The sequence below is a fragment of the Melanotaenia boesemani genome, chromosome 1 (genome assembly GCF_017639745.1).
Source record: "Melanotaenia boesemani isolate fMelBoe1 chromosome 1, fMelBoe1.pri, whole genome shotgun sequence".
Classification (NCBI taxonomy): Eukaryota; Metazoa; Chordata; class Actinopteri; order Atheriniformes; family Melanotaeniidae; genus Melanotaenia; species Melanotaenia boesemani.
The window spans coordinates 7936970-7962659 of NC_055682.1; the positions used below are offsets into that span (position 1 = coordinate 7936970).

General features: G+C 38.0%; 1 protein-coding gene across 3 annotated transcripts in view; it reads left to right on the plus strand.

Moving 5' to 3' along the window:
• LOC121641784 (protein kinase C-binding protein NELL1-like) overlaps nucleotides 1-25690 on the plus strand; it is a 316585-nt gene that overhangs the window by 223713 nt on the left and 67182 nt on the right. For all 3 annotated transcript variants that reach the window (XM_041988075.1, XM_041988084.1, XM_041988092.1), the window contains exon 14: nucleotides 7514-7636. In XM_041988075.1, coding sequence (XP_041844009.1) covers nucleotides 7514-7636 — 123 coding nt within the window. The remainder of the gene's footprint in view (nucleotides 1-7513; nucleotides 7637-25690) is intronic.

Sequence of the window (25690 nt, forward strand, 5' to 3'; positions counted from 1 at the left end):
CATTTTACTTTTAGATTCTCTTTGAAACTATGATGAGTGTTAAAATTAACATCTTTTTTTAGAAAATAAGGAGTAGAGAGCGCAGACCTTCACTATGCCATGAGTCAGGGATAATTTAACATAGCAGCTTCTATCACCTCATAGTAAAGAATCCTTGAAACATTCCTGGATCCAGGTGGTGATCCAAATCACCCCCAATATCCAGTCACATGTTCCATATTTTATTACTGAAATTTACTAAAAAAAAAATTTAATCAAAATCTGTCCATTACTTTTTGAATTATGTTGCTGACAGACAAACCAGCAGCACCGAATACGTGACCTCCGTCTTGACAGAAGTAACAATATAGCTTGGACCACATTAGAGTTAAAAATGCAAGGTGCACCCTGTGCTTGATTTATAAAGTTACTTGTTGTGGCAAAAAACAAAAGTAACTAATTTATTCCGATTCAGTGATTTAGATTCAGATTTCATTCCCAGCTGATATAATGCTCATGCACCTTGGTAAACCAGGCGATGTTGAGTCAGAGCAACATTTGTTATATTTCTTTCACCCTGAGGGGGATTTCAAACCCACCATAATCTAATTGTTTTTTTCTGAAGGATCCTAATGAATGTTCAATGAATGAATGAATTTAATGAATGTTGACCCAGCGGATGGTCATAAGTGGTGGTGCTGCAGTGACACGTCTTTTAGGCTTTCGATTTTTTTGCAGAAGTTTATTGATAGTGCTACAGAAAAGACAAAAAAGAAAAAGTGTTATTACTGAGTTGTTTATAACTCACTGCATAGTGACTTACTGACAGTCTTGCTTTAAATAAATGTTTCTTTTAAAGCTAATTTAGATGCATCTACTGGCTGGGGAGGGTTTCATTAAAAGTGTTAATACTGCACATTTTCCTTGACTTATTTCCTCTCGTGGATAGATACTCAGATCTGCAGAAAGTTAATGTGTTTGCACATTTGCACCAAAATACCAACACCTAGCTTTGTGCAGACTGATTTGAATGAGCCTCTCATCTGTTTAGCTTTGTCTTATCTTTGCACTTTGTCCACAATAAATTGCATAAAATCTCATGTTTATTCTGTGCCCCTATCCTATTGGCCCCTATTATGTTCATTTTTCTAATCCTAGCCAAATATTTTTAACAAATAAACCTAACCAGGTATCTTTATTTTACCTAAACTATGTTTGAACTATCTAGTTTGCTGGTAGCTAGATGTCACAGTGAACATTATGATGTAGTGAGCTGTGGAGCATAAACCTTCTAATGCATTGAAATGGCTGAAGAAGTCTAATATCAAGGTAATGATGCTGGAAACAGAATGCCATCTCTAAAGGGATCGGAAAATAAAATAATAATTAAAAAAAATCACTGTGCACCACATTTTACACCCATGTAACATTCACATGCACAGACTTTAGATTGGGGTGAGATAGATGGGCAAATGGTACAGTTCCACAATTTAATTGGGACTCTGCAGATGTGCAGTAAACGTATACATGCTAGCCAAAGCTTCATATTATCAGTCTTTATTACACTTTAGAGGTGTGGATAATCTGTGCTTCTGTGAAGTCTCTCCTCAAAACAAGAGTCCATTTTGTTCCTCTGCTCCTCAACTTCATAGTCTGGTATGTTGATATAAATGGAGAGTTGTTACAGGCGTAAACGTAGATTGCATGGTTGCAAATGTTTGGGCTGCAAGTACTAGCAGACTGGTGAAGATGATGCAATTTGCATCATAGACCTTGCACAAGAGAAAACACTTCATATGTGAATTGCCTTTAACACAGACAGAGCAGATACCAAGGTTAGAAAGAAAAAGACTTGGAGTGCAGCATGAGCGGCACCAGAAAAGTACATCTTAGTGTGCTTTATGATTTATTGCTTGCTTTAAATATTTAACTTGGCAGTTTTTCCACACATTCATTGTTCATCATTTCAACAAGTCTGTGCTGGTTTTCACTACTTTGTTATTTCAACTTGGCCTACAGACATTAAGCAGCATTAATAAGCACCTATGTCCATCAGTGTTTTGATTGTGTTGCTCTCCCCTCTATCAGCTCACACCCATTAGCACACTGGATTTTTAATCATGTAATACCATTAATGGAGTCTGCTTTCCTGGCCCCTTCACAAAACCGTTTCACATCCCAACAGCACCATAAACATCCCCCTCCTCTTTAAAGTTCAACGCAGGGAGGAAATCCACGAGACAAGAAAAACTAAATAATTTCTCCTGGTCGCTTGAGGGCTTCATGAGCAGCCCTCATTAATTAAGCAGAATGCATTAGTCATGACTCCCACCAAAGCTTTAGTATATTAATGAGGAGTGTGTTGGACTGAGTGTGTATCTTGAGAAGCAGACAGCTGTTGGCCACATCCCGACTGGCACTTTCAGACTCAGCTTATGGTTTGATATTAAAAGAGATACATAAGCAAAGCAGCTGCGTTGTAAATCCTCATTGCAGCATCATCAAAGAGAGCTCTTTTATGTATTGTTTATAATCACTGAAATCATGTTAGATTCTAATTGAAGATGGATTAACTGCAGCTTAATCACTCTGATAAGCTCAGCAGTGAGTCTTATATCAATAAACACCAAATAATCTCATATTTATAAACAACAAGGATCTATAATTACTAGTTCATGCTGTTGTAATGATCTCCTTTCTGTCTCATATTAGTTTCCTTTTTCTTTAATAGTACATTACCTCTTAAGCAGGTGAGTGATGGCCTGAGGTCAACTCCAAACAGCCTCATTAGGATGTTTCATGGCGTTTCCAGAAGGTTTAACATGCTGCAGCAAACAGAAGCTTTTCTCAAAAGTGGCCCTGAGGAACAGTAGCTGAAATGTCTCATTCACTGTCAGTAATTCTGACTGGTTCTGCTCCTGACAATATGTCATAATAAGAGTGAGGGTTTGGGGGCATTTCGGGTTTCTGTTTCACCGATGGCTTATTGAGACACTTGGGTAAATAAGGAAGCTAATTTATAACTATACTATAATCCTGATTGTATTTTATTTTTTTAATCATTATTTAAAATAGTTTAAAATGGGGCTGCGTGGCTCAGTGGGTAGAGCGGTTGACATGTAGCCTGAGGGTGGCCGATTCGATCCTCGGCCTGTCGAGCTCATGTCGAAGTGTCCCTGAGCAAGACACCGAACCCCAAATTGCTCCTGATGGGTTGTGGTTGAACGCCTTGCATGGCAGCTTCTGCTGTCAGTGTGTGAATGTGTGTGTGAATAGGTGAATGTGATGTATGATGTAAAGTGCTTTGGGTATTCCAGGTACAGAAAGCGCTATATAAATAAAATTTACCATTTAAAACATGATTTCTCTCTGACTTTTAAAACGTTGTGGATCCAAACTTTCCTTAATTTTAGTTCAGTTCACACCAGACATGCCAGCATGGCTGGACGTAAGCACCCACTGTGTAGGAAATGGCAGCATTGGATTTAGAACACAAGACAGAACTAAATTTTGAATTGAAAAACACATTCAGGCCATAATCTTTTAATCTTGATAATCTTCCTTTCATAATCACTGAAGGCCAAATTAATAAGTGTAAATCCTTGTAACACTGAGTTATTCTGATAAGTAGGGTTGTGTACACAATTAGTAATGGAAAAAATGGAATTTCCTCCTCAAGATGTCCTTTTTCTATAAGATTTAAACAGAGGTTTAATACAGCCTGAATTGCTCACACTTGACTCGACTCTGTTTCCATCTTAGTTCCTCTCATCAGCGGAGGAGTAGGGGACAGACATGAGGAAACAGGAGGAAGGGTGAGGGGGGTTTAATAAAATGAGATGTCCTTCTTTCAGAGGGTCATTTTAAAATGACAACTAAATTTGTCATTTGACACAACTCCATCATCTAACCATTGACTTGTTGCAGCAAATGAAACTTTTGCAAAGGATCCAGTAGTGTTTCCTCACTGACAGCGATTATAGAGAATAAATATAAGATAAATTCTTTTCTTTTTTTTTATCTACTTAAAGACCAAAAATAGATCAACATGATGAGCTGCAAATTTCATGGAGGTAAGTCCTCATGTCGGCAGCTGTCCATAGAATCCAATTATGTTTAGCTAAATTCTCATAAAATTTCTAAAAAAAAATTAAATAAAAGACTTTTTAAAAAGTTTAAAAAAAAAAAGAAAAAAAAAGGATGGGCACCAGGTTCCTGATTTATTACAAAAGAATCTGAAGCACAATATTATTTATTAGAATCTACCAGTGTTAAACATTTTGTTCACAAAACCAGCTATTTGGCCAATCATTAAGACCAAGTAGACTCAAATATTTATAGTCTAGCAGCTGGTAAGCAATGCTTAATACTTTGATCATCACCAACTCAATAGTCATGCACCGCTTGCTATATTAAACCCTCCTCCCTTTCTTTTCTGGCCTCTGGCAAACAGTAAATGTATAAAAAAGTCTAGAGAGCAGTTCATAATATCAAGCAGGATATAAAACACTGACCCTGAGACTGTATGATGCATACACTAGAGGACTGCTGCATTATTAGTAAGCCATCTTTTCACAGATCATCTTAAACTGGCTACATTTTCATACTGCTGATCTTGCTTTGTTTCTACAGTGAAACAGTCCTTTAGATGTGTGGTCAGAGAATGTATCCCGGCTACTTAGAATAGAATGAATTTTAAGGATAAGGAAAGAAGTAGCTCCAGAAAGGGTCTGGTATGAAAACAATGTTTTTTGAAAGAATAAAGACTTAAACTGCTGCAATGATCTTTTTATTTTTTCACGGATTAGTTTGCTTGTCCATTGCTACCTGTGGGAAAACACATTTTTCACAAGGTCATCTTGCTCTTTTTTCTTCTTTTAATAAATTATAGTTTGTAGGAAAGTTATAAAAAAGGAAACATTTTTACTGGCTCGATTTTATTATACTCCCCATTTAAGGTGTGTATATAATCTTCCAATTACTTCATAGTTGATTGTGTACTATACTTGTTACTGGGGGATTCCACTACTGAACACAGTGGAGAACTCAGACCAGAAAGAGTTGCCAAATTTGTAGAGTGTAAACAAAACTATTAACATGGCTACAATAAAGGATTTGCTTAATTTCGATATCATGGCAGAGAAAAACAACAGCAGTGGTATTATAGGAAGTATATAAAACAAGCACACAATTTCTTGTCTTTGAAGCCTTCTGTAATTTGTAGCACAATTGATCCTCTTACCTTACATCCTGTCACATTGGTGCCAGCACTGCCTCCAGCAGTTACTCACATTATGTAGCTTGCATAGCATCATTTTCTGAAGACGTGTACAAATGAGGCTTCAAACAAATGCAAAATACACAAGGTAGCCACGATGATCTTGTGAACAAATAATTAAAAGTTAGTGTTTGTTTTTGTTTTTGGCCAAATAGTGACTGTGACGTAAAACAAATATAGTTTAAAAGGCAGTTTAGGCTATCATCATAATCTCTCTGCTTTATTTTGAATGCTTTTCATATGGTGTAGAAACCACAAGTGATGAGATGATGATTGGCAGCTTTGGCCGACTGTAAGTGGTGCATCACGTTGTATCAGCCCGCATACATATATATATATATATATATATATATTCATTCTCAGAAAAAACCTTGTGGGTCCGGGGAGGAGGCGTTAGAATTACTGTAGACCAGGGATCATGAACTCTGGACCTCTTGAGTGAATGTCCTGCAGGTTTTCAATGTGTCCCTGCTGCAATGCACCTCGTTCAAATGAAATAGCTCCCCATCAGCTTGTTGTCAAGGTCTGCAACAGCCGTTTTTCAGAACCTTTTTTTCCATCATAGCATGGGATAATTTTGTCATTAGGTACCTTTACATGGATAAATAATTTTTCAAGACATTTAAAGATAAGTGTTTACATGGATTATAAATGTACATTTACCCAGAACTAAACTCTTCTGACAGTGTAAGTGGGCATTTTACTTTCCCACTAATGTCTAGAAGATATAGGAAGGAAGTTTTTTCATAATTCTACATTTTAATTTCTTTGGAGGGTGTTGCATCACTATTCCACCATGTGATTTGAGCATCTATAGAAAGATTATATTTAAGTGAAAGAAAACAAGCCAAACTTTACTTTTGATCTTGTTAAAAGATTTGAATCATCCCTTCTCAGTCTGATCAAGAATTAATTCTGACTGAGCCAGTGCTGATTTTTTAACTGGACTATGGTGCTTTAATCTGATTGCGAGTGGTCCATGTAAACCCAGCTGAATAACTTGCTTATGTATTGTATAGGACACTGTTAATCTTCATTTGAGAGTTTAATTGCAATAGAAATTCCATTTATTAACCCTCTGGCACATGAATTATTACAAAACAGTACCACATTTTTTTAAATAAAATATTTTACTTCTACAGACATGCGCATTGATGTTTTTCTGTTTTTTAATCTTATTTTACCTTTCACTCAGTGTATTGATTTTTCTATTTGATCTATGAAGATATTTATAAACTAATATCTTGTCATATTAATATAATATAAATTTTCTATAAAAAACACCTGGATCATTTTCTTGTCTTTTATATACTATATCAAATGTATTTATTCTTTGGCAGAGTGGGAGTGTGGCAGAGAATTGGTGACTCACTAATGTCCAATGATGTTGCTAAAGTATGATCCACACCCTTGCATACATTTAAAAATAGCCTTTAAATATGTGTCCACTGTAGTGGACACTATGCATCAAAGGGTCAACCATCGTGTCATTTGCCATGTCCTTCATGTTTCAGCAAGTATCACTAAATAATCAGCCTAATCAGATCAAATTATACTGTTAAATTGAGGATTAAGATCAGTCAGAAACAGGAATTTACAAATAATATGGTCTGAAATCTACAAGATGCCAAGTTCTAAACAATAATTCATCTTTTTTTTTTTTTTTGTTTTTTTTGTAAGTTTTTTTGTTTCTGGGAGGAAAAACTTATTTAAATATGCAATAATTAAGATCAATGTATCTCATGGAAAACTAGTTTTAAAATGTGCCAGAGCCTACCAAATCTGGGCCCTGCTAACTGGCTACTTTCCTCTACTGTTCCCTGTGGAAAAAACTTGCAGTGTCCAAGCCAAAAACATTAGCCTAATTGATGCTGATGCTGAGCAGTCAGTCAGCACACCTGCTATACATCAGCTGTTCTACCACATGCCTCTACAGCTGGCTAGTGGTGGTTTTTAAGTAAAATGAAGCCAGGAAAAGCAGGAGTCAGCCTCATGTCGAAGCAGCCACTTCAAATCCATTGTGAGCATGCCAAGCAGAAAACATGTTCAGAAACATGGTTGTTCAGAGACCTGGCTGTTGACAGAAGAAAATCTCAAACGTGGTCTGATTTTTCTTTGTCAAGTAGCCATTTGACACCTTCTCAGTGCAGATTTTATATTACCTCTCAGCTGAAATGACTCCTTCTCCTCTTTCGCACAACAAAGACACATATTCACGGCTATTCTGACAAGAGTTCCCCTTTTCCTCTCACACAGAGCATGACGAGTGTGCCAGCGGCCAGAATTTGTGTGATGAGAACGCCATCTGCACCAACACCATCAGAGGACACCTGTGCACCTGCAAGCCGGGCTACGTGGGCAATGGCACCATCTGCAGGGGTAAGTTCCTGCCCCGGAACAGCCCTCTGGTTTCACAAACAGACCCAAACGTTCATTCGCATCCGATTTCACCTCATTCTCTGGTCCATAACGACACGGTTCACCCCTCCTTCAAATCACCTAACCAGGCAGCAGCTGTGGCAGAGATGATGAAAATTGATTCTGTAACAGTCTCTGCCTTTTTTTTTTTTTTTTTTTTGGGTGCACACACACTCACTCATTGTTTTCACCATTGACCTGTTGCCCTAGCTCCTCGCCTGGTTGGCGCCAGGCTATCCCAAAAGAATCGTACAGGTAATGTGTGTTGTTGTCATAAAGCTAACAGTTAAACATTTTTATTCATTACACCAATGCAGCTTTTCTTTCAACAGCACTTTAAGATTTGCAAAGAAGCTCATGTTTTTATTTTATTTTTTATGGTTGCAGCAGTGTTTCAGAAACTAAAAATAAACTACATACAGGGGTCCTCTTGTGCAAGTCTGTGTATACTGCATAAATCAGCCCATACTCGTACTCCAGGAACAGATTTTTTTAGGGTTTAGAGTATATTCAGAGTAGAGGGCAACCAAAATGCTGAAGCTGATGTTGGTTTTGTGGCAACATCTTGAGGAAATTACTTAAAATGGTGGATTTAATCTAAGTAATAAAGTGCCCTAGTAAAAGGAAATGAGAAATGTCTCAAATGGCCACATTGTATAGCTAAGAAGGGTTATTCTGACAGAAGTTTGTCTTTAACTGACAGTCAAGACAATGATATTATGATAATACTATAGACGCTGCAGTCAATGGCCCTGCCCTCTCACCATGCTACCTCTCTATTACATAGCTTCTCAGTTCAGTAAGCTGGATACAAGGTTTACAGAATTGGGTGCAGAGCTCCACACTGGTCAGAAAATCACCTATTAGATGCAGAAACCATTAAGGTCCAAGTAAACGATGTGGAGTTGATCCCCTAGAAATCACCAGCAGCCAGTTGCTCTTTACATTTTCATTTAATAGTTTCTTGTTGCGTTTTTTGTACTGCTTGTGGTTTTCTGCTAAAAACCACACTAAGAGCAGATGTACTGTCACTGCAGCAGAACTGACAGCTTTTGTTTCTAAACTCATAATGCTGCGAACTCATTAGGTGAAGTGACACTTTCAATATGTTAATGGAGGGCCCTTTTGACAGCTACTTTACCTTTACAAAATGTCTTACACGGGTCAGAAATTAACCCCATGAATCTATCTTGCAGAAATTCATTTTTTGACAGCTGTATAACAGTTTTTTTTTTTTTTTGATATGTGCTCCCCACTTATTCACACTTAATCCCCTCATTCCAAAGCTATGTATGTAGTGTATATTTAAGTCTATATTTGCACAGATAAATATACTTTATACCTCTACCCTCTTGGGACCACTGCTGCAGGTACGGGGCAGATAAAACATGGATGGCAGTCTGTAGAGTTCCATGTGGGGCCCTTGTAGAATCTGAGGAGACTAGTTAGTGTTTGCAGCTTCTACAGTCCAGAAGAGCATCTCAGTTCCAAGCTCTGTTGTAAAACAAACACCACAAGAGTGTGTCATTAGAAACTGGAGTGTCACCCAGGGAGCTGAACTCCCCAGTTTGCCTGAGAATAAATATCACATTTGAGTCGGTCTAAGGAAGAGAAAAAGCTGATCTGAGCTCTCAGGAAATCTGATAAAAACTAATACCTCTTAAAATATCATCATCCTGTTAAGAAATATAAGCTACTATGATAAGCCAACACAAATAGTTCCAAGTGTAGAAATATTCAAAAGTCTCTAAGTAAGTGTGATTTTAAACACAAATCATATAAAACAAGCCTGATTTCCAAAACATACATTTAAAGATCCAATACAGGTCTAAAGATAAAGATCTTTAATCACTTACCAAATTTAAATGTAAAAAGAAAGTGTACTATCATACACTGACCCACATAGTCAGAGGACAGGTGTACAGTGTTACAGGAAAGATTCAAATCTTAACTTTCCAGTGAGGCTGACAGCAGGTCCAAGTGATTAACTTTTTGTTACAGGGCTGTAAAAATGTCACTGTGATCTGATCATACTGTCTCTGCCCTCTTACATGTGGACAGTATAGGAAGTAACAACATTTTATATGCAAACTAATTTATTTGATTAATAACTAGTTACTTCAAATCATCTTCAAGTTGACTAGCTAGTTAGCAAGTGGAGAAACTGTTACCAATGTTCCTGATGAGATGGGTGCTCTTACTTCTTTTAACACATTCCTGGGACCTATATCTATAAATGTTAGCTTCAATCTAAGAATTGACTCTCCATCTTTCTCTTTCTTTTTTACTTCAGCCAGTAAAGGGAAGCCTTTATCGCAGTCTCCCGATTTACAGATTAGACAGAGTGTAAAGGCAGAGACATGATCCTTGAATCTATAATCACAAAGGCATGAGTTTGAGAACAATGGGTATAGAGCAGGGATCCTCAGTCCTGGTCCTCGAGGAAAGTTTCACTGCTACAACACACCTAAGTTCAAACCATTGGGTCATTAACAGGCTTGTGCAGAACATTTACATTAGGTGTGTTGTAGAAGGGGAACATCTAAAACCTGCAGGACAGTGCCCTTGAGGACCAGAGTTTGCAATCCCTGGGACCTCAGGCTCTTGGGCCTCTGGTAAAGGACTGGAGTTAGAAGAAAAAAAAATCAATTCTGCACACACTTGCCACTGAATAATGTAAATGGTTTGTAAAGCTGCTATTTAAATAAGAACAGAAGTGACTGATTAAATTAAGTCAGAATCTTTCAGTGCAGTCACTTCTCCAATTGAGCCAGTGCAGAAAAAAACTCTGATCGATATGCAACCCTCTGTATGTCTGTTTAATTAGTAAATAAAGACATCTCATGAGCTTGCAAGAAGTTCTTTCATGAAATTTTCATGGCTGCCTGCATCTGCTTGGCTGCTATCCAAGAGATGGGGATATCATTAGGTTAATTAGGCCTCAATTTTCCAACCTACTTACATGATCTCAAGCTTTCCTGCTGAATATATTGCAGGAAGAGTTTGGGATATCAGTTGCAGTGAATGAGCAGAGTTTGTCATCTGTCTTGAGTGCCTTTTGAGGTGTTTTGATCATATTTAAATGTGTTTAACAAATCAAAAAATTAAAAATGGTTTTATTTGAGTCTTTCAATGTTCCACCATAATTTCTTACTCATTTGTCATGTTCTGCCCTTCTGTTCATTACCATGAAAACTAATAATGCTGTAATTAGAAGAAGAGAACAAATCAAAGCCTGTCAGTAGTATGAATAATGAATGAGGACACATAATGCAGGTGTGCATCTATGTGTGAAGATAAGTCAGTGAAAGAGAGGCATAAATTGATAGGATGAAAAATAAAGTATCACCCCCCTTTCTACCCATCTGTAAAAAAGACATTAGGATGGGTAGCAGGTAGGAGGCTGGTCTATCGAGAGATCGATGTAATTTAAAAAGTGCCTTCAACACAATTTAAGGGTCTGGATTGTCTCCAGGCCCATGCTACACACACAGTAGAGGAAAATATACAAATTAAACTCAGCAATATATTTCACCCGATAGAAGTCCTCATCAGCGTGCAAATTATAGAGCAGAGAGGTGGATGTCTCAAACAATGTTTGGAATATGAATTGTTGAAAATAAAAACACAAATATTGCCTTAAGTGGTAGAAAGACTTCACTTATTCTGTAATCTAAAATGCATTTTATGGTAAATGGATTGAAAAAATATAGGGGCACCTGAATGTCACCAGTTTGAGTTTGGCCATGTATATGAAGATGCATTTTACTGATTGGATGTTAAGGTGAACTGCTCAGTCTGCTATATGTGCCTGACTATTAGGTTTTCAGCAGGCACAAGCTGTTTTGTTTGACTAACTGTTGGATAAAAGAGTCACATCTGATGGAGAAACGAGGTGATGGAAAAGGAAAAACCAGCAACTTCCATTAGAAAAATCTTATGTTCAAAACTTCTTTAATCCTAACAAATAACCTTACCAAAAATATTTAATGTCCTGTGTGTTGTTGTTCTTTTTTATGCCAGCAGTAGGGGTCTTGACCATAGACTGTATATAAAAGATTGACGGAGTCTCTGTGACATCATCCATAGATTTCTGAAGAGCTAAATTTTATGCTCATTGGGCGGTTCTCACCGTCGCCATCTTGGCAGCGTCACCTGTGGCGTCACTCCTGGAAAATCCAAAAATGGGCAAAGAGGTGGAGCTGAGAGGGGGACTGTGAAAGTGGGGGTGAATGATTGACACCCATCAAACTCCGAGCTGCCTGTAGCTAAGAGCTAACTGAGCTAACTCTGATTTGCTCTGATTTGAAGCCTGCCCCTAGTGGATGAGGGGTGAACTGCAATTTTTACACTTCTGCATAAGCTTCACATTGGTGGAGGTTGCTGCTTGATCTTGATGCATAACCTCATTGGCTTCCCTTTGGAAAAAAATTACCACTACGGGTCACAGACCGGTGCAGCTGAACCACTGGTGCAGCGTGAGCACATGCTCCTTCTGGATTTCCTCCCGTTGAAGCAAGGATCAGGAAATCCGCTGTTCAGAGAGTCCTGCCAACTTCTGATTACTTAACTTGGAGAAATGTTCTCTGATTTTAAAACTCTGGCTGAAGTGGCGCTTGTAATTCCAGTCTCTGTGTAGTAGCACAGCCTCCAAAACAACATCAAAACAGCCATTAAAAGTCATCTGTCTAAGGCAAAGTCCCAAACCTCATAACAACAGCCTCTGCAGCACTTGGGACATTTGATCATGTACAAATGGGCGCACAATTCAAGTCCATGCAGATCAGGAGGACTCTGTGCATTCAGGCAACAGCAGGTGAGCTGTTCATATTTTAAGAGCAACCGTTTAACTAATCGTTTATATGTAGCTACTGGGGCCACAGTCAGTGGTTTTTGTCACTGCGGAGAAAGAATTCCATGTATTCATCTGCTTGATGTGTGGATTTTCTTTTCAGCTTCTTCGGACTGAATATTAATTAAAAAGTCATGATAATTAAATGGTATTGAATATGACATTATCATATAAAAAAATAAAGTGACAGGTAAAAATAGATTATGACAGGATTTTTACGACCCATCCATTCATCCATCTATTTTCTTCCGCTTATCCGAAGTCAGGTCACGGGGGCAGCTGCCTAAGCAGGGAAACCCAGACTTCCCTCTCCCCGGCCACATTCATCAGCTCATCCGGGGAATCCTGAGGCGTTCCCAGGCCAGCCGACAGATGTAGTCCGTCCAGCGTGTCCTGGGTCTTCCCCGGGGCCTCTTTCCAGTGGGATGTGCCCGGAACACCTCACCAGGAGGCATCCTAACCAGATACCCGAGCCACCTCATCTGGCTCCTCCCGATGTGGAGGAGCAGCGGCTCTACTCTGAGCGCCTCCCGGATCATTGAGCTTCTCTCCCTATCTCTAAGGGAGAGCCCGGCCACCCTGCAGAGAAAACTCATTTTGGCCGCTTGTATTCATGATCTCGTTCTTTTGGTCATTACCCACAGCTCGTGACCATAGGTGAGGGTGGGAACGTAGATCGACCGATAAATCGAGAGCTTTGCCTTTTGGCTCAGGTGTTTCTTCACCACGACAGACCGATGCAGAGTCTGCACTTTTTACAACCCTGCCAGTCAAAATGACAGACAACGTAAAAGTCTAGCACAAGCTCACTCTGTATTTGATCAAAACTTCAGATATTTCTTCCTACTTATAAAATACAGACTTTTTCCAAATGCTAGATTACATGGTGTATTTTAAAATACATAATAACTGTCACACATACTGTATATTTGTGTTACATCACAAGCAAGTATGGTAGATGCATTATTTTATGTCCACATGTATCCACTAAAGTTTTTTATGGCTTGGATGTTGCGTCCATGTCAAATCTGCATTTTCTGAGACCAAAACCACAAATTTTTCAAACCCAAAGTGAATAAAGTGTCCGTCACCCCTTACAAAATCCAACCTCCTTTTTTGCCTTGTTGATGAAACAAAATACAAAGCTACCATAGAAATATACAGTAATCTATTTATTTTTAAAACAAATTACATAAAAAAAGAAATAATTATATTGTATCACTTCAAAAAGTAAAACAACATCAATAATAATTACTTAATTAGTTTATTATCTAATTAAATAGATAAAACTGATACATAAAATGCATTTAAACAAATTAATCTTTAATTCATAAGCAATGGCTTTATCACTGATAATAAACATTAAAAGGTTAGTTATAATATACTGTATGTACTTGGTGAAGTATTTGTCATGCATAAATAAACTGATAAATGGTTTTAAAATCAGTGTGTGCTTAAAAAAAGATGAGCCTTTATACGGTCTCACTGTAAAGGGGCTCCTCTCAATGTGACTTTTAAACAAAACAATTGACATTTGAAATTACTTGGTTTTTCAGGAAAATCATCTAATGATCCCCATGGACGAAAAATTCAACATGTCGTGATTGTGACTTCACATTTACTGTCATTTCCTTCGAGGAGCACTTCTTAAGGGACAGTGTGATGGACGTGATGACAGAGACTGGCTAAAACTGCTCATTTGAAACCAATAAACTCCTTTACATCCAACACGAACTTCTGTTGCCTTTAAAAATGCAAAACACCATCTTTACAGCCATCAGAATGTCATATTGTATGTCTCTTATGGGCTACTGTAGTAATTTGGTGGTTTAACATGAAAGAAAGGCAGTGGCCCTTAGCAATTTTAGATATACATTTTAAAACACATTCATTCTGGATGAAAGCAAGACAGTCTAGTTAAAAATAGCTGCATCCCTCACATAGTATAGTTTTAAGTACAGAGTCATTATCCAGTATACAGAAGCCACTCATGAGTGTCACTCCTACTCACTCATGATATTAGTCAGCAGCGGGTTGGGAAATACTAATAATGTCATTAAAATTTGCTGCTTCTTACCTTTTCTGTGCTGACCAATTAGTATTATGTGAGGCAGGGAGTTGGAGGAATCTTTCTCCTTTTCCCCTCCCCCTGAGATCTCATTACTTTGTGATGGCGACAGTGTTGGCCAATCGACCAGTGCCTCCCATCTCATTCCCCTCATACATCACCACTGACCCACTCAGGAATAAGGGAATTAGTGACTGCAGCGCATCCGGCTGACGTAGCTAATATTACTATTAGGAATGAGTCTTCAACAAAGAAAAATTTCTTTTCAAATACAAAAACATATGATAAATTGATGTTAGAACATGAAGAGGTTACGAGAGCCCTTGAGTGATGTTCAGCTGTGTGAAATCAAACATGTTGGTTTGCTTTTCAAGGACACATTGTTGTAAGTTAAACTTGACTTTTGAATTTAATTTTTTTTTTGAAGACTTGAAGGATAACGAGCAAGGCTTGTAGAGGGTGCTTTTAATCCTCAGTAAATTTAAAACCCTAAATTCATCTTTGATTTAACTTAATACAGTTAATCTTTTTACAAAAAATTCTCACTCTCTCATTGAGTGATGCTTAATGAATTAAAGGTGCCTGAGAAACATCTTGCCGGAATACCTGTTTTTTCTTGACTGCCTCTAGAAAACTGCTGTAAAGGACTGGACTTTTAACTATTTTATTTTTTTAATCACTGTTACTGGAAAGACCATGTTTGAGATCAAATTTTGTGAGTTGTTATTCTGCAAATACAAAAGTAAAAGCAGAATACGATTTTTGGGACTAATTTCCAGTCTGTCTCAGTAGCATTTTCAAATGTACTTCAACTGAAAATTAAATATCCTGATTGATTGATTGAAAAAAAGAGCGGGAGCACTTTATGCCGCGTTGTCAGCTATCAGTGGATCCAGTTTGATCAGGCTTCCTTTTTACATATAAACTTCTTTTTACAGGTTTTGGAAAATAACGTTGGTAATGTGGCTTCGGAGGCAGCTGTGTAAACGCTAATAATAGGCCTCAGGTGACTGGGGCTGGCAACAAGTTAGATGTTGCTGGAAAAAAGAAAAAGAAGAGGGGGGAAAAAGGTGTTTAAAGTAAACAGATATGAACATCACAGACATCTGTGACCTGCTGCTTGTCTTCTCACGGTAACGTTAGCTTGAACATGCGTATCGACACTTAAAACTCAAGCTTAACTGTAAATGGGAAGTTTTTAAATGGAATATGTAATTAAACAGTTTGTTTTTCTACACTTACTGGGATAATGGTGCAGTAAATCTAATTCCGATCAGATAATTATAATTCTTTTCACAATTATTAACCGTGTACTAATATCCCAGAATGGTGGCAGTACTTGTGGATTTTTTTATTCTAACCAGCAAAAAGTTTAGGATTGGAGTTTATGCGCAGTTTTTGGATTAAATGCTCCAAATATGCGCCATCTTTATGTTGGCTGCACGGTGGTTAGCACGACATCCTCACACCAAGAAGGTCGTCCTATCAAAACCAACAGTAAAAAACAACTTTCAGCACTGAATTGTGTTACAACCCCTACAGGGTCAAGGGGAAAAAGGGGTGGCAACACCAATTATCGAAGACAGTTACGTACAATGAAAGCAAATTTATTTAAAGATATATGCAAAAATAACAAGGAATTACTATATTCACTAAGTGAACAAAAAGACATCCGAATATCCTATTACTACACAACTAAACATAATCCCCAAACAAAAAGTATTCAACACAAATCGTCATGTCCAGGAGCAAAAAGCCAGCAAACTGCAAACAAGCTCCAAGACAGCAAAACCCAGTCCTCAGTGGCAAACTGAGCCGTCTTCACACTCAGACCTCAATGACAAACCGTGCCCCAATCTGACACAGCTCCCCAGAACGAAGGTGATCTGGTGCTTATGTAGCCAGGGGTCCTCATGACTGGCCAATCACAGAGGAGACAGAGCTGTCAACGACCAATCCTGGAGAAGGAGGGCAGAGTCGCAAGGCACAGGATCAGCAGCCAACCACCTGCAAGTACTGGTACAGTCCATTTACATTAAGGCCCAACAGGCCCAGGGCTGTCACACCCACTCCCTCAAAACACGGACCCCAAGATTCACAACATCAGGTACGGGACCAGCTGAAACAGGGCATTGGCAAACATACTGGCTGCACCCTTTTTATGTTGAATTTCGAAGTTATACTCCTGTGTAATAAGAGTTGTACATTCGGGCTAGGAACGTTAGCGGGTTGTGGTCAGTTACACCTGAGTTGGGTGCAGGGCTGGATCCTACGTATACATCGACATGACATTTTATTACTTCTTAACACATTTATATAAAATCATGTTTAAAAACAATACTGGAACATTATAATTATTAATTACTATTTCCTGTGTAAATGCACACATTTTAGCAGCAAATGACTCTTAGTTTGGTCATAATATTGATTCATTGATCTTATCTTTACCTTTCCCCTCCTTGTCCACACATTGTGCAAACCAATACTTACCTGATTTGTTGGAGGCCAGCAGATTAGTACAAGCATGAACCTATTAGATTTCCCCTGATGGACTTCTGTAGTAGGTGTGAAATGTGACCCTCTGCGGGGTGATTCCTTCTCTCTCCAGCTGGATCTTTGCCTCTGTGATCTCAGGGGAGCTCGGTAAGGCCAGACACATTTGCCACAATCAGTCGCTCTGTCACAGCCGACCTATTTCTGCTCTCATTGACTGAGTGCTGATTATACCTCACATTTTGTTTTTATTACAGGGGAGTAATTTCATCTAATGTTTCTGCTGCAGCAATGCAGCACCCCTTTAGTGGCTGGTAGCAACACTGCTGCAGATATTTTACAAACAGAAAAAAAAGACAGAGGTTTTTTCCTTCATGCAACTTTGCTCTAAAAACATAATTCAAACAAGTGGTTTACAGATGCAGTGTGTAACAACATCAAAAATCAATAACAGAATAATTTAATATATGCAGAAACAAATCTGTTTCTATTGGTACGTAATCACATTACTAACATAACTGTTATGGTTTTTATTCTCTTAAAATGAGTCATTTATATTGACCTGCCATGTTGGTGTCACTGTTTTTACTATGGTAAAGAAACAATTCTTTCAAACTTTAAAACTGCAATTCCAGCTTTGTTTAATAGGAGCTACAGCACCGTTTGGTATAAGTAGCGCTTTAGAAGCAGACCTGGTGATGCAGGAGTGGTACAGGGGACAAGACCTGCCCACCCAGGAACTAGCCTTTTCATTTTAATGTATATACTTTTAAATATTATTTACATTTATAGTCATTTAACAATTAATTTTATACTTGTATCAAATTATCATGATGAGAAAAAGTTCCCATGTGTGCTTTTTCATCTGTGTGAAAACTTACCTCTGGAGATATTTGCAAGCTGTACATATATATATATATATATATATATATATATATATATATATATATATATATATATATATACGTATATATACGTGTGTGTGTGTATTTGCTCTTTAAGTTATCAAAATATTTGGCGCTCAGTCATTGGCTACCTTCAGTGTTGTAGTAATATACCTCTGGACAATGGACAAAAGGAAGTGATTAAACTATGAAGAGAGGAACATGTGACAGGTGTCACGCTGCAACAATCCACCACTTCCAACAGCTGGATGATTTCAGCAATGTGACGTCACAAATAAGCAACCACAATGTCCACAGGTGCTTGTTTCCAAACCTCAGCCCCATCTTTAGAAGATAGTACCAGTTACTGCGTGTTTGACCATGGTTCCTCTTTGACTGGGATGTAGAAGTTTGTCAAGTAAAAAGAGAATAATGAAAGCTTCTACGCTGTGCTGAGCGTCTGTGTTGTTTTGCATTAAATGCGATCCATGGTGCTAAACGTATGTCTTATGTCACTTTTTAGGTACTTTAAGACCAAGCTCAGTTAATCAGTTTATTCATTTTAAAGTCTTAATTCTTTGTTGAGATTACAAGACTGACCATGCTATTCAAAAGTGAAATATTTTACTTTTCCGTCAAATCTGTCAGGTTTTTGTTTTTCTTTATTAGTAGTGATAGTGGAAATGTTTTTTATTGTATATTCTGCTTTGATATGGGCAAAATATTGAATAATTAAAATGGAATTTGTTGTTTTATAAAGTCAAAGTTTACTTTGCAGATAGGGATAACTGCTTAAAAGACACCAAAAATAGTTACCTGTAGTGCAGTCATTGCTGCACCTGGGGTCATTGGATCCGTTCACAGATAAAAACTGACAACCACTGTCCATTTTTAACTGTGCTTGGCATTCTAAGTCATTTCTATGGCCATTTTTATCACTAGATGTCAGTAATTCTTACATGCTGGGCCTTTAAAATTAGAAATTCAGGACTACTTTAGAGTATGATTACTAACCACTTACAACCCCGGTGTCCCTGCTGTAATTATTACAATTGCATGAGCTGATAAAGAAAGACCATCTCAAGAGCTCCTTTTACTGCGATTGATCTCCCAGACTGACTACGAAGAGAAAATGAGGGGTTAAGACTCTGTCTACCTTTACTTACTCTTGTTTCCCACAGTGCCTCACCTTATTCCTTTCCATTGCACTTCTCTTTGGGAGAAAGCAAGTGTACCATTATGTCATCTTCCTCAGAGCACAATAAATGGGCCACAATAGTTCAAACAGAGTACGGCTTAAGATTATAGATCAGCATTGTTCCCACTGCCAGCCTAATGATCAGCAGCCTATTCCAGAGCCTTTGTCAGCAGCAGAATAAGTGAGCTAATCTTGTTAATGGTCCATTTCATTCTCTAGGACGGGTTTGTATAGACAAAGGGGCTTCAAATAGAGAGGATTTCAGTAGTGAATTTAAACAGTGGCGCAGAGGACAAAGACATTGACTCATGCTTTTCGCTATTAGAGCTCATCACAGAGGAAACATGTTGCAAGCAGCTAACACAGAGCAGTGAAACCCAAGCTAATGTTTTTGGCAGGGGGGGGCTTTAGCATTTATTTCTTCTACAAGCCGTAAGAACTTAATTTTCTGTTTACATAATTATTGCTCCCCCTCTTCCCTTTTTGATGGGAACAACACATTTAGTGGTTCTTCCACTATGTAGTTTTGTGCTCAAGGGCATTATTTTTACAACATTTAATTGGGGTAAAGCTGCAGTATCTGAAGCAAAGATTAATTACAAATGCAGAAAAAAATGTACCAAAAACACACAAAAAAAAAAAAAAATAAATAAATAAACTTGTTTTTGAGGCTTTGTAGCAATTATCATTTGAGGCAATTATTTTTAGTCTGCGTTTCACTGTTAGATGTAGCCGCTGTTCAGCAAAGAGAAAAATCATCTCAAATGTTCTGCTTTATCAGATCCACACTTGTAAAGTACTTTATTGCAGCAAGAAAAAAATCAGATAGGCCGTCCTCATTCTGTCAACTCTGCAATGTTTTTTTCTCCTTAATCAAGTTCTGCCTATTAGATTAGCTAAAAGATTTTTTTGTTTTTTTTTTGTTTGTTTAACAGAGATGTTTCAGTGATGCCGACTGGTACACAAAGGATGGGAAACTAAAAAGATTGTCAGCTATACTTTGATATTGGACTGATTTCAGTCCAGCAGCCTTTTTATTATCAACACTGCAGCTGGAATAAAAATGTATACCAAGCTAATTTAAATAATTGTACGGTGAATAAATTTTATGGAATCCTAGCCAGGCTGAGAACCACTGAAAAATGATGTCTGACTAGTTTGTTTTATGGAACATGGAGGTTTCTGAAAACTGATGTCAGCTTGCAGTAAGTGACTATTAGACAAACTGCTTATTGAGGCACTTTTACACCAGTTTTAATGCTAATCGTCTTCCTCTTCAGGCCGTTTACATTCACAGGCTATCTGACATTTTGTCAAAACTGTCTTTAATATACACACAGGGGTTCCTTCTCCTTCAGTGTCGGGTCAGACCAGCAGCAGCAATAACTCAGAGATTATACTGTGGCTGTGATTTCTACAAAGGCTTAATGGGGTGGACATCAATGAATTGGTAGAAGAAGCGAAGAATCTAAAACTTAGTGAAGCTGGTTTCTGTTCAAAATTCTTGTGACATTACAACTATGCTGCCAGTATCATCTTATTTTTTCAAATGTTTAAGCTTTCAGATACAAGCAGATTTTATTTTACCTCCAGGTTTTGCCACACAGTTTGATCACAAATAGGAATTTGATAAGCAAAAAAGAAAGCATTTGTTAGCTGATACTGAAAAGTTTAAAGGAAAGGAAAAAGTTTGTGTATAACAGTTTGCAGAAAAATATTACAATTAGAAGCGAGTTAAGCTCATATTTAAAAAAAAAGAAAAAAAGAAAATTTGCTTTGTGGACTCTGACAACATTCAACTAAAGTGGTTTCATTTCTCCTTTTAGAACTCTTAATGAGAACTCGTATACAACACAAGAAACATGTGCAGTTGATGAGCGATGCCTTTGTTAATCAAGTTGTTCTTATCATTTCATGCTACCTTAATTTCTCCAGATGACTCGTCCCCTGTCCAGTCAAGTGAAAATTCATACAAGTCAAATTTAACTTTGATCAAATGTGTTACACTCAATGTTTTCCAAATAATAGTGGATTTCATTTGCTCTAATGGAATGAAGAAATTTACTTTCTACAGAGCTGCGGTGTCAGGAAGCCAGTATCAACACAGCCAGGGTTTCATCTGGGACTGAGAAAACACAAAGATTAAAGGCTCCAGGCTCCAAAACACTTTAGCTCAGATGTTTGGTCCCTGACTGGTTTATGGCAGGCTGCAGGGTGCACAAACACACACACACACAAATAGACAAGTTAAGGGTATACTTGATTGGGAAAATGTTAAGCTTTGTAGTTTAACTCCCAGCCACTGCTGTGAATTGATTATAAAAAGGGTATTATATTTGTTATAACTCCCAAGATTCCAGTGAAACTTAAGTATTTGAGTCTTAAGACTTAAGACACTTGTGGCATGAGCTCAAATTAGAAGTAGAATAAAGGAACTACTATGACTCTCCTCTATTAAGAATTAGGCTTTTACAAGAAGTATTTGTCTGTGCAGACATAAGATCTTTACAAACACTGAACAGCAAATTGTTCATATTTTTATTTGTGGTGCATTCTCATAAAAAAGAACCAGAAAGTAATGTAGCATCTGTACAATAACTGTAATAATAATCACTTAATCAATTCATAGTGAGTGAAAAATCAATTATTACAACCTCCCACTAATGGACTGCTGGATACAGACACGGATCATACTTTAGTACTTCATGCAGCACATTTTTTTCACTAATAGGTATTGATCTATGACTTCATTATTTCTGTCTTTAAATTTAAAGGAACCTTGCTGATAGGTGTGCAGATGACACGATCTGCTGTACTGAGATCTATAAACTGTGTGTTTGTCATGGTAAGGTCTTTGTGTGTCTATTATTATGTGATACCCCAATTTTCTGCTACTAATTAGTGCGGTGTTTGTGCCAAGCATAAAATTAGGGGGCACGCAAATATGTAAGCACCCAAAGGATGTGGAAATTCAGAAATCCATCCAAATTTTGTCATACAATATTTGAATATTAGAAATAACTTGTTGTGTCACTAATTAGCTTGTTCTCCATCTAAACATGCATGTTAACACAGTAGCATGTACTAACACAAGATATTTCAGTCTAGATCACAGTGATGGACCGCCTGTTAATGCCATCTTATGCTTGAAAAGGTTAAACCAGCAGTCACACAGATAGAAACATGGGTTACCAAGTTCAGGAAATTGAGGGAAATGAAGCAGCAGCTGTCTCCTGAAATGATGACATGACAGTTTTTGTTTTCTTCTTCTGCCGTTAATACCAGCTGCTCCTGCATCTAATAGGACCTCCACACACATACAAACACACATACATTACACACTTGCACACAAGCAAAATAAAATCAGCATCTCAGCCGCTGTCAGGTTTAATGCAAATTTCTTAACTGTCACTTCAATCATCTTTTTTCTCTTATCATTTGTCTATATGCTTACCCATCTGTCTTTTCTATATGCTGTCTGCCAGGGTGATAGGTCTACTCTTCAGTTTTTTTTAAGACTATTCACTTGTTATTGTTTTCTCTGGTTTTGTGTATATTTGCTTAGTATGGAGAAAGACTAAATTTAAACCACATTTTTCAAAGAAGGGTGTACAGGCAGTTGTCTACCTGCTCTGCTTAAAATGTTGCTGCTTTGTTGTGTTTTTTTTTAATGGCAAATTATCTCTGGATTGCTACTGTATGACTGTCAGATCTGTATTTATCTAAATTATCTCGTGAGGTATTTTTTTTGCCACAATTTTGAGGGTCAAACATTTAGACTTCCTCATCATCTGGCCTCAGTGCCAGCTTACCTGCTGCGTTCACCTGTCTTGAGTAGGAAGTAGGTGAAAAACATGTAGATGTTCTAGTAAAAATTATTATTACTATTCCTCTCCTCTCTACACTTGGATACCTAGTGCTCTAAAAAGCACATGGATTGCAGTGGATTCAGTCTGTGGCTCCTGCACGCCTGGACACCAGTTTGCGTCATCTGCCGCTAGCAGCAACAGTGCACAAGCGCCCAGTAAGACACCACACTGTGGAACTTGGATGTCTCAGCTACACCGCAGCTATCCACAGGCCTGTAAGGATGTGACCATTCTTAGGCCTCCTGAATGCTAGATCGCTAGCTAACAAAACGTTTTTCCTAAATGACCTCTTTGCATCAGATTTTATGTTGCTCATGGAGATGTGACCAAGTTGGTCTACCCCATTCTCAGAACTGTTTTCTCCCAAATGTTTTTATCTGATCTGATCTGATCACTGAGTTATGACCAATTTTTGATTGTTGGGCATTTTAATGTCCATGTTTGTTGTGAATCTAGACCTCTGACCAAAGACTTTATAAATTTAATTGATTCTTTTAACTTGATTCAGTAGGTTTTGACACATAACACATGAAAAGGGCACATCCTGGACCTGGTGCTGTCATTTGGTCTTAATGTAGATATGATTGAGATTTGCAAAACGCACTTTTCTGACCACTTTGCTGTATTGTTTTCTGTAATGCTGCCGCAAAATGGGGTCAGTCCGTGCGCCCTGGCACGCCAGGTGCATGCAATAAATTCCCAGACAGCCTTCTTGTTTTCTGTTGCTTTCAGTGAAAAGTTTAGATATGACATACACTGGATATATTCCTTTCTTCTTTCAGTGACACTTGCATTGATATTTTGGACTCTGTGGCCCCAGTTAGGCTGAAGTGCAACAAGCCCATGGCACACACTTGGTTACATTAGCATACTTGCAAACTCAGATGCATGTGTAGACACGCTGAGCGGCACTGGAAGAAAGACCATCTTCAGGTTTCTCTGCAAATATTAAGAGACAAGCTCACTGAATATCAGAGAACAGTTAAAGCTACATAAAATAGTTTCCTGTCATACCTTGTCTCTACAAATTGTCACAAACCTCAGATGTTTTTTTTTAACACATTGCAGTTTCTCTTAAGTCTATGTGACAGAAACATTTTTGTTCCATCAGCCGCCCTTTGTGAAGATTTCCTGACATTTTTCAGAAACAAAATCTCTGATCTTAGATTGTGTCCCTTATCTGTCGTGGATCCAGTGGCTTCATCAGTTTGCTGTGATACCTTTGAATCTTTTGTGACTATGTCTCTAAGTGAAGTGACTAAAATTGTTAAACAATTAAAGTCTTCTTCCTGTCCACTGGACCTTATCCCAAGTCATCTGTTTAAAGATGTTTTTGACTGTACTGGTCCAGGTATTGTGCACTTAGTGAATGCTTTTCTGATGTCTGGCTGTTTTTCTTCTGGCCTTAAGCATGCTGTGGTCCAGCCACACATCAAAAAGAGTAACCTTGATCCGAATGTGATGTCTAACTTTAGACCCATCTCAAAACTGCCATCTTAGGTCTTGCCTATGACCAGCTGCAGGCTCACCTTGACTAATGAAATTGGTGAAAAGTTCCAATTAGGCTTTAAATTGCAGCATTGCACTGAAACGGCCCTCTTAAAAGTTTTTAATGTTTTTCTTTTAACTGTAGATGCAGTTAAATCTGCAGTCCTCTTTCTTTTAGACTTGTCTACATCCTTAGACACTGTAGATCACAGCATCCTACTGACAGTTATCTTCCTCTGTGTCATGGTGTCCCCAGGGGTCGATACTGGCGTCTGTTCTTTTCGCCTTGTATATGCTCCCCTGGGTTTTGTTTTTAAAAAGCATCAAGTCTGTTTTCGCTGTTTTGCAGATGACAGTCAGATTTATCTGCCTGTAACTGCCAGTGATGGCCAGTCCATAGATAAAACACTGCAGAATGCAAGACTGTCTAATCAATGTGCAGGGATGGATGATTGCAAACTTTCTGAACCTAAATTAAAATAAAACTGAGATTTTAGTGTTTGGACAGAGTAATCTCCTGTACAGACATGACAGTGTGATTGGTCCTTTGTCCTCCTACTGCCATCATCCTCTTGTGAAGAATCGGGGGATGATGGTTTACCCTTTATTTAAATTGACAAACACATTAGTAGTGTTATCAAGGTTAGCTTCTTTCAGCTGAGAACTGTTGTCAAAATCAAATCCTATTTTTCTCTGGCTGGTTTTAAAAGAGCAATCCACTCATTTGTAGCTTTGTGTCTGGATAATTGTAATGCTTTATATGTTGGGTTGGAGCAGGGCTCCCTTCAGCTCCTAGAGAGCGTACAAAATGCTGTAGCCCACCTACTGACTAAAACTAACAGGTATGAACATATCTTCCCTTGTTTTGTACTCCTTACATTGGCTTCCTGTCTGTTTTATGTCAAATTTAAGTTTTTTTTTATTGTTTTTGAGCCTTTGCACACTATGGGCCCATCTAATTTGAATGAGTTGTTGCAGCCCTACACTCCACCCAAAGCCTTGAGGTCAGCTGACCAGTTCCTGTTGGCTGTCCCTAAAACAACTCTACTCTCTGATTGGATAGTTTGGATAGTTGGATTGTTTGTCATCACCCAATCAGATTGAAGTAAAAAGATATGGGCAAAATTTGCAACCGCAACTTCAGTCTTGCACACAGTTTTGTG